This window comes from Echinops telfairi, unplaced genomic scaffold (genome assembly GCF_000313985.2).
Source record: "Echinops telfairi isolate 266 unplaced genomic scaffold, ASM31398v2 ScPeMD7_53;HRSCAF=182, whole genome shotgun sequence".
Classification (NCBI taxonomy): Eukaryota; Metazoa; Chordata; class Mammalia; order Afrosoricida; family Tenrecidae; genus Echinops; species Echinops telfairi.
Genome location: NW_022103951.1, coordinates 13,096,866 through 13,107,249, shown reverse-complemented (window position 1 = coordinate 13,107,249; position 10,384 = coordinate 13,096,866). Strand labels below are relative to the sequence as shown.

Here is a 10,384-nt window from a genome sequence, read left to right as displayed (position 1 = left end):
CAAGATGCTATATCTTTTGATAGCTGGGCACCATCAGCTTTCTTCACCACATTTGTTTATGCACCCATTTGCCTTCAGCGATCATATCGAGTACTTCCTCAATGCAAGAATACTTTGTTCTATTAAACTGGCATTCCATGCTACTCACTTTCCTGACACAATCACTGAAGACAAATTTATCCATCTCCATCCCACTATGGTAACCATGACCATAGCAGGGAGTCCCAGATAGTATGCCTTCCAGTTCTACACGGAGGAATGTGTGTGCCCAAATGCTTATTCTCAAGTCAGCAGTTGCCTTTCTCAACCTGTTCTCAAATGGCTTCCATAATGGAACTCCTTCAACATTGAGTTTTAAGGCTCTTAGAGGGGTATAGTGATGGTCTATCCCATAAGCTCTAATTTAAGACTTTTAAAATTTCCCAGATAGCATATTATACCATTATAGTCAGAATAGAAGATGCAGGGGATTCTGTTGTACAGTGGCTACCAATAACGTCTTCTAGAAGTGGCAGCCATCAATTAAAGATAATCGATTAGTACAAGAACACTTTGTTCTAACAAATGGCGTTTTGTGATGCTCACACCCACCCCACCCCGCCCCCAACATGATCGCTGAAGACAAAATGGGTGCATAAGCAGATGTGGTAAAGACAACTGATGGTGCCTGGCTATTAAAAGATAAAATGTCTGAGGTCATAAAGGCTTGAAGTTAAATAAGCGGCTATCCAACAGTGAAGCAACAAATCCACATGGAAGAAGCACACTGGCTGGTGTGATAATAAGGTGACATCAGGACGGGGAAATGGGCATCAGAAGATTCATAACAATCAATCAACAAACAAAAACTCATTGGTGAGAATGAGGGGGGCTCGAGCGGAAACCCAAAGCCCATCTGTGCACAATGGAACATCCCCCCACAGAGCGGTCGCAGGGAGGGGATGAGTCAATCAGGGCGCAGTAGAGCACTGATGGATCACTCAATATACCTCTGATCCTTTGAGGCTTCCTCATCCCCCCCTATCAGGACCTCAGTGCTGCTTCCCACTCTGGACTGGATGGGAGCATGTAGATAGGTATAGGCAAGATATAAAGCTCATGGCACACGGAACCCAGGAATAGGAATGTGAATAGTGCTACCAAAAGGGTAGGGGGAAGGTAGGAAGAGATGGGGAGGGAGGGGTTACCGATCCCAATGAATGGCACATAACCAACCACACACCCTCATCCAGGGGGAAGAACAAGAGGAACCAGAGGGGAAGGAAACCAGCAGTCAGTATGAGATATGCAAATAATGACAATCTGTAATCTATCAAGGGGCCACAAGAGGGGGGAGGGAAAAATAGAGGAGCTGATCCCAAGGGCTCAGTAGAAAGTAAATATCTAGAACAGAACGATGGCAACGTATGTACTAATCAGTCGGATACAATCAATGTGTGGATTGTAAAAAGCGTTGTAAGAGCCCCCAATAAAATGATCAAACAAAATGATTGATTAGCAAAGAGTCACGTATGTTCTCTTGTGGGCAGGCCCTGCTGAGTCATAAGAACTTGTACACAGCAGAAGGCGACCTTTCCCGGGCCTGCATGTCCTCACGGGGCTTGCTAGGCTTGAGGCCATGGTTGAAGCCACTGTGTCCATACAGCTCCTCGAGGAACTTCCTCTACTTTCAAGCATGATGGCCTTCTGCAGAAAGTGGTCCCTCCGTCTAATGTGGCCAAAGTACAGGAGACACACCTCTCCAGCCTTGATTCTCGCTGTACCTCCTCCAAGATGACCTTGTTTGTTCTTCCGGCAGTCCATAGGACTTTCCATATTCTTGACCAACACAGATTCATGTATAACAAAAGCAAATGCACTGCCTTCGAGTCAATTCTGATTCATGGTGGTGACTCTAGCAGACCAGGTAGAACTGCCCCTGGGGGGGTTCTGAGATTCTAACTCTTTTTTAAAAAAAACACAATTACTTTATTGATTTTCTTATAACCAAATACTGCCAACCAGCATTACTTCCATTCATGCATCATTAAACACAAAAGGCTATTTCGTTGGAATTGTCAAGTGATGCATTATACAATAGACAAAAGTTAGAACTTAAAATGCACCCTGATTAATTATGTAAACTGGTATTTAAAAAAAAAGCGTAACTAATAATTTGGTTCTGTTCTTCATAGAATTGAAATTTCCATATTTCTCCTGATAGTCTTGAGGTTATCATCATGAGTAGATTGTAACTCTTTTAACAGGTTTTTGTGGCCCTTAATTTACGTATCATAGAATCAACTAGTTCAGTCGTTCAAACATCTCAAGGGGGCGTTGTGCAATCACCACCGCAAAGCTGCTGGTGGTTCTGCAGAAGTTGCTGGGGGATTTTAACTGCTGACCTTGCAGTTAGCAGCCCAGGGCTCCCTAACATTTAACTAAAAGGTCAAAAAGAAAAATAAGTGAATGAAAAAAACCTTTCCTATGTTTCCTGTGCCCAGGATGGTGACTGATTAAAAAGTAGACAAGAGCCTGTTGGGCCATTTGACTAGCACCAAAGTCAGTGAACCTTCCAGTCTGTGACGTTGGAAGTGGAAACAAGGTGGATTGCTTCCCAGCCTCTCTTTCCCAGGCTTAAGTATGGAAGGCACACTTCAATTATTACCATTTGATTCATTTCCCCAGGAAATTTCTGGAGGAGGCAAATGTCACAAAGGTAAGGGAGTCCTGTGAGCTGCAGGGCTTCTCATGAAAGGTAGAGGTATTTTCCTGTGGATTTGGGAATGATTTCAGTTTGATATCGACTATGAAGGACTTTACACCAGCAAGTGTCTCCCACCAATGATAGCTACCAAGAAGGGGGCTAGAAGGTGCTGTAGGGCGATGTCGACGAATCACAAACTACTTTTCCCAGAAAAGGTTTGGGAAAGCCTTCCGGGTCCTAGAATGATTCCTTTCATCACTAAATCAATGTACCCACGTGGGTGATTTTGTAAAGATGGTGAAAGGGGGCTTCCCCTACAAGCCTAAACAGATGCTAAGATTCCTAGCAACAAGATTTTTTTCTGAAATCATCCAGGAATCGTGCTGGCCATAAGGAGAAGCTGCAGTGGACAACAGTGAAGATGCAGGTATTTATTTACCAAATGCCCAGAGTGTCTGCAACACTGTACTCAGCGCTGTCACGCATGAATGTGGGTCTCTGTGGATTGAGCTCCCTAGAGTTGTGTAGTGCACACCCTGTGCAACTGTACCAGGGGGACTGCAAAATTTCATAGAAGAATTCCATTCTCTTTCAATTCTATTTTTCTATAAACTTTTTGAAGCCCCCTCCTATATTCATGGATAAGTATTCTGTGTATGCGTGTGTGTTTGTGTGTATACCGTCAACATGATGGATTGACACAATGGCTGAAACAATGTGAGTCAGTTGGAGTCAAACTGACAGGATAGCAAAAAACAACAGGCACACATATGTATATTTATGTGTGTGTGTATATATATATCCAAAAGTGTTTTTTCTGACACACAGTAACCCTATAATATAGGGTTTCTAAGGCTGTACATATTTACGAGAGCAGACAGTCTTATCTTTCTCCCAAAGAGCGACTGGTGGATTTGAACAGCCAACCTTGAAGTTAGCTCCCATCTTTAACCCACAGTGCCACCAGGGCTTCTGATATATATATGCTAAAAGGAAAAAAATCCAAACAAATGAATCCCACACCTAGCCGGTTAGTCCATTTTAGTAATGAGCTAAGCATATGCAATATGTTAAGCCTTTTTTGAGAAGAACACGGGATCCTCTTGGATTGAGGCCCTTTCCAGCTGCAGGGTTCACACGTACAGGAGAGTCAAGGAGAGGGTTTCTAACAGATTTGCCTCCATTCACATCTTCCATGTTCTGCCAACCCCAAACGGCTATCTTCCGATCACATGGGATAAGACAAATGACAACAGGACACCTGGCACTCAGATGGTATTACGTGGGGTTGCCCAGGCTACTAGTAGCTGCTTGCATAGTTGCTGCGGGGGGTGGGGGGGGGGGGTGGTCCATGGGCTCATGTTACTGGAGCTAGAATTGGAGGATTGAGGGGGCAGAGCAACCTCCTAGACAGACTTGACATCACTGAACCATTTCAGAGAATATAGGTGATTAGAAAATGCGTTGAAAACTCTGAGTTCTCAGTTGGGGGAACCAAACACTTACCCTTGGCATCACCAGAGCTGCTGAAAAGCATTATTGTGTGGAGACAATCTAGCATCTCCTATTTTTTTGATGTTCGGTGTCACTGAGTTGGTTCTGAGCCACACAGAACAAAATGCTCCCCAGTCCCATGCCATCTTCCCAGTATTGTTCAAGCCCATGGTATCCAGCCTGTCAATCCACCTTGCTAATTATCTTCTCCTTTTGCGACGACCTTCTGCTTTGCCAAGGATGAGGTCCCTTTCTAGGGACTAGCCCCTCCTGACCACAGGTTCAAAGTGTGGGGGACAAAGTCTCACCAGCTTCCATTCAGAGGACCATTGGTTGCCCTTCTTCCAAGACAGATTTATTCATGCCTCTGGCAGCCGACAGCGTAGTCAATCGTCTTTACCAGCTCCGTCACTCAGACGCATCCGATCTTCTTTGGTCTCTCTTACTCATTGTCCAACTTTCACATGCATGTGTGGGGTTTGAAAATACCATGTCTTGAATCAGGACTGCCTTCACCTCCACAGGGACATCTTTGCTTCCTAACACTCGACAGGGGCCTTTTTATAGGAGATCTGCCCAACGAAATATGGCTTCTGAGTTCTCCATGGCTGCTTCCATCAGAACGGATAGCACCACCCAGTACCTTGATATTTATAGTAAGTAAAATGGAAACAGGAAAAAAAACTCCTTGAATCCAGCACATCTGACAAATTCCCGAGTTCTATACACTTCAAAACAGTGCTGTCAAGGAAGCGAAATCTGAAAGAGACCAGGTTTCCCAGATACAGAATGGTGGGACCCCTGAGAGTATGACCCTGGCTTAACCAACTTGCCCACCAGTGGTTTGATTTTTAGCCACACAATAGACAGGTGTTGGAGAGGAACCATCATGCAGTAGCCTCATCAACCATCAGAGATCCAAGGGGCAGTACCTGCCCCAGAGAGAGTTCAGAAGGGTCAAGAGAGAAAGAGTGGTGGAGCTCGGATGAGTGGCGCTGCGTTGAGGGGATTTCAGTGAATGACGTGAAGCAAATGTGTATGAATTGTTGAATGGAAAACTGATGACCAGCTCGGTCAGCCTCCACCCAATTCACTAAAAAAAAAAAAAAAAGCAAGCTGAACAACCTGAACATCCTTATTGACTTCAAGTCAGCCACTTTTCTCTCCTGTCACCTTGCTCACAAGCAGGTTTCCTTGAGCCTACACTTGGGAACTGGTGGTGGGAAGAAGGTGTGGGACGAATCCCGTGGATGGTGGGTAGTTAAACAGTTGGGCAAGTGAAGACCTACCCAATTTGCGGCTGCTCAATCCTTTTTTCCTTCTCACTCTCCCATCTCCCTAGAAGCCTGTTTATACATTTTCCCTTAACAACCTCCCCCTGAAATTTTAATAGCAAACATGTACTGTATTAGCTGTTTATGCACTTCCTGCACACCCATGTTTTAGACCTAACACACACACACACACACACACACACACAATCATTCACATGCCTAATACACATGGTCTCCTGCTGGTGGCGCTATGGCTCCCATTCCCCTTGAGAAAGCCTGTCCTAATGACCTAACATTGTCTGGATTCAGCCAGAAATCCTAAATCAATGTTAGCACCATCGCAGTGAAAACAAATATATCGGAATCATTTTCACAGGCAAAAGCTTAAAAAGTTTTCTTTGTTTTTTTGATAGGCTCTACGAAGAGTACAACATTGGGCAAAACACTGCCCTTGCCCTTAGCATCCATCCAGGTTCTTATTTCCCTGCCTGGGCGTCACTCCGTGCGGAGGGCTCTATCCCATGGCTGCTCAGAGAATCAAAGGCATGCCGGCTTGTGTGACATTTCCCCCGCGTTCCCAAGATCAAAAGAAAGCCCCATCCGGGTCGCAGTTTATATTTGAGGATGGCAAATAAGAATTTGTGAAAACGGTCAAAAACGTCTGGGGAAGAGCACTAGCGTTTCTGATTTTCAGAAGAAATATACTAAACAAATCAACCGTTCCGATTCACAAACTAGGATATAATGGCCCACACAGGTGTGGGATCCTAAAAGCCCATCAGCTCGTCCTTAGAAACCCACTGTGTCATTTACAGATACAACAGAAGCGGAAGTCGCTCCACCAGAGATTCCAGATTGATCCCTGTCTATGGTCTATTACCCATCTACAGGAAGCCCCCTCCCACCCAATCCCCTGCCCCCACCCCAGCATTTTCAAACACTCCAGGCAAAAGGATTAGAATGAAATGCATAGAGACCAGCTACCGAGGCCCTCCCTAGGGATGTTCTCCATGTTAAGGTTGCCTCAGACACAGTCGGGTCAAAGGAAGGCAGGCTTCCACACAAACGGATTTAAGAACAACAACCAAACAAATAAAACCCCTCCACACCCCGTGCGGAAATGTTGAACACCTACCTTAACCGGTCCGTGTTCATGATGGGAGGCCAGGGACAGGCACGACATCACAAGCACACTCACCACTGTCCACTGGCTCCACATTTTGAATAATTCAGTATCCACCGATTAGCAAGCATGGGGCATCAGGCAGCTAGAAAAGCTTGCTTCATAAGGCATCCCTTCTCCAGAAAGTTAAAAAAAGAAAAACACAAACTCCAGACTTCCCGTGGGGAAAACCCCAACCCCAAATAGCTGTGATCAAAATCCAACAAAATGACTGCAATTAGGAAAGGTCTACTTCTTTGTAGAATCTTGGGGAAGGTGGGTGGGGGAGTGAGAGAGAGAGATTAAAAAAATATATATATATCCACTGCCCTCATGCTCTCAAAAAATAATCACGCTGTGGGCACATCTTCTCCCTGAACCAGTAAAGAGCACTCCTGATCCATTTCGTGGCCAGCAAATTTCAACCAGTTCCCCTGGACCGAGGCAGTGAGGCAGACATCAAGGTTTGGAGCTACAGGACCCCCTAGTCCAATTTTGGACCAGACGTCTTTTCACAACCTTGATGGAAGCTCGCAGAAGCCTGTGTCTTGAATCTGACACGAGCTTTGGCAGAAAGCACAGGCAAGCGAGTCTTGGCTGGAATTCTCTTGCGTCCCTACCAATCGCTGGGTAGTTTTAAAACTGACTCAAGCAGGCCTTCTGTTATTTTAAAGCAGATAACCTGTAACATGAAACCCCAGGCCGGAACCTTGACTTTGACTGTTGTGAGCAGTTGCATTACCTCAGGAAAGCAAGGGAGTGGAGACACCCGCTGCCTGTGACCCACCCGTGCACGAAAATCGCCAACACCTGCATCCATCCTTGCAGACACACACAGACACAGTTATTCATTGCTCTTTTGTTTTTTTAACCGAAACTTGGCCCAGATTGAAATAAACAACACCGACTAGTTTTTTGTTTGGTTTTGTTTTTGAAGAAGCAACAGGTTTATTGGCACGTGCCAGAAAATCTCCCACCAGTGCCTTGCTATGAGCATCATGCTATCACTACGGGGAGAGGGGGTGGCTCTTTGGAAATGCCAGCTAGATCGCCTTCGGGACTTGAAAGTGTTGTCGGATGGACATCACTCGCAGCAAAACTCCCGGAAGTGTCCACAGCTGCTCTTGGGGTCTTTGCTAGTTGCCGATCTTTGATCTCCAGGTTCGGGCCCTCTCAAAGCCATTTTTGCCATTTCTGAAATCCAGAATGGCCTGAGAGATCTCCTCGTTGGTGTTCATCACAAAGGGACCTAGGGCAAGGGCAGAAAGAGACACCGATAATGTTCCCGATAACGGCGACTTTTTCCTCCACTATTAGAAAGGGCACCGTGTTTCGGTAGCTCTTAATTGGACCCCCAAATCCAGGCCCATCTGAACAGGCAGGGGCTTGCTCGACCTCCGAAGGTGGTCGTACGAATTTCTTGGCTAGGATTGTGTATGGTTCTGAATGATTATGTAAACCAGCTTTGGGATCAACAAACATAAATCCATCTCACTGAGCCATCACAAGCTCCTTAGGGGCCTAAGGCAGGCTCTGTAGTCAAAACATCCTTGGGTTTGGCTCTATCACCCCCATTGCTGTGGCTGTTTACTGAATAGCGTTAGTGGATGTCAAGAAGTATGCTATTGTTGAGAACTGGGAAGTCTGGTTATCCAAGCAGTACATGGAACTACAGCGTTATGAGGATGAAGATGCTACGTCTATGGTGGCAGTCGTTTCCAGCAAGAAAGCCCCTTCCCTCCCTTCTTGTCTTTTTTGTATTCTCTGAGCCCTGGCAGCAGTAGTGGGCCGCACATTGAACTGCTAACCACAAGGTCGGCAGTTCACACCCACCAGTCTCTCCACAGGAGAAAGATGAAGCTTTCTACACTTGTACATATGTAAAGTCTCGAACCCCCGCCCCCAGGGGAAGTTCTACTCTGTCCTCTAGGGTGTCTGTGAGTCAGAAGCAACCCGATGGCGGGGAGTTTTTGAGTTTGGGGTTGCATCAGCTCCTGGTTCACTACCTGGTCTGGCACCAACCCCAGGATCAGCTGTGGCTCAGATCCTTGTGACCCATAAGGTTTCCATGGGCTGATTTGGGGAAGTTGAAGGCCATGCCCTTCTTCCTAAATCCATCTTCGTCAGCAAGCTCTGCTGAGACCCAGCCAGCATCTCAGCCGCACACAGGCTCCGCTGGCAGAAGCTCATGGGCAGGGATTCCAATCCAGGGCTCTCACCTAGAAGGCATCTGTTCTATCACAGAGCCAACTATACAGGGCCAACCAAATCCAAACCCACGACTGTCCAGTTGATTCCAACCGCTAGCAGCCCTGTAGGGCAGCACCGAACTGCCCTATAAGATTAGCTAGGGGCTCTGATTATGCATTGAGCTGCTGACCACAAGGTCAGCTGTTTGAAACCATGAGCTACTCTTCGGGAGACAGCCTAGGCTCTCTACTCCTGTAAAGAGTCACATCTCAGAAACCCACAGGGGCAGTTCGTTCTACCCTGCCCGATGGAGTCACTATGAGTCAGAACTGACTCAACCGCAGTGAGTGAGCAAATGAGTGAGAAACTGTACTGAATCAGACAGCCCCATCTGCCTCCCATCAGGGAAGGGCCAGAGTAAATATTTTAGATGATACGGGCCATGATGCAGTGTCCATCGTAATTATTCAAGTCTGCTGCAAAAGCAGCCATGGGCTCTGAGTAAGAGAATGGGCCTGGCGGTGTGCCCAGAGAACGTTATTCATAGAAACAAGCAGTTGACTCCCTTTGTCTAGCTCCTGGGTTTTTTGGATGAAGTGTTTAAGGAGTCCTCCTCTGAAGGCCAGGTGCCTGCCTCTTCCCTTGACTCCACACATTGTAGGAGCAAAGGTCCCCCTGACTCTCAAGATCTGCCCTATAACCTAGGGCAGCTCCCATTGGGGAAAGTTTCTGAAAAGCAACAGAGAAACGTGTCTCTCAGTTGATGTCTTCCACCGGTTCCTCACATTCCTGTCACGGAAGTCCCTCCTCCAAGGGCTTTATCTGTGAGAGCCTGAGGAGGAATGTGCATTCAAATCTCCTCACTGTGGGTCACATCACATGGCTGGTGGTTTCGAACTGCTAACCTCGAGGTTAGCAGCCTGATGCATAACCACTACGCCACCAGGGATCATTTGAAACATGCAAGAGGGAGGTCAAATGCTGAACAGAGCATAAACGAAGACTAGGCTGAAATGAATCGGCACTGTTTATATTGATGATCAGCAGAGTGTTTTGTTTTTCTTTGCTGACAAAATTTTGTGTACCTGGTGATTGATGCAAAGTGAAGGTCATGTACTGGGATTTTAATGAAAAGTGGATTTGATAATTAATAAAGTCAATAAATGTCATTTCTTACAGTCCTACTAAGCTGGAGTCCAGGTACTCCCAGGTGCTCCTTGTAGACTCAGACAACAGTGGTAGAAGGAAGGCAGGAAGCAATGGCGTGAATGACCGTTACAGGTGCTTCCACAAGGGCTGTCTGCCTCCAAGTGCATAGTGTTTCAGCTATCCCACAGTTACCTCTATTCATGATACAGTCAATAAAGAATGACTTAAATACTTTTGAAACTTGCGAGGAAATTTTATTCCTAATAGGCTCATGTTTTCCACTCAGTCCCCAACAGAATACAAGAATGGTCTTGAAAGAGATGTTGTTTTTGGTCAAGATCACAATGACACTCGAATCCCCAGCAAAATCTGTTCATCTTTAACGAACTCCCCTAGGGACGAATGCAACACTGTCATTCCCTCTCATCA

The 10,384-nt window shown here is 46.1% G+C and overlaps 2 protein-coding genes across 3 annotated transcripts in view; both read right to left on the bottom strand.

The window, feature by feature from the left end:
* VEGFD (vascular endothelial growth factor D) overlaps window positions 1-7,145 on the bottom strand; it is a 40,710-nt gene extending 33,565 nt beyond the window's left edge. For both annotated transcript variants that reach the window (XM_045290752.1, XM_045290753.1), the window contains exon 1: window positions 6,590-7,145. In XM_045290752.1, coding sequence (XP_045146687.1) covers window positions 6,590-6,673 — 84 coding nt within the window. In that variant the 5' untranslated portion in view covers window positions 6,674-7,145. The remainder of the gene's footprint in view (window positions 1-6,589) is intronic.
* Window positions 7,146-7,524: 379 nt separating this feature from the next.
* Window positions 7,525-10,384, bottom strand: part of PIR (pirin) — an 84,946-nt gene continuing 82,086 nt past the window's right edge. Inside the window, exon 9 of the mRNA XM_045290680.1 lies at window positions 7,525-7,926. Coding sequence (XP_045146615.1) covers window positions 7,753-7,926 — 174 coding nt within the window. The 3' untranslated portion in view covers window positions 7,525-7,752. The remainder of the gene's footprint in view (window positions 7,927-10,384) is intronic.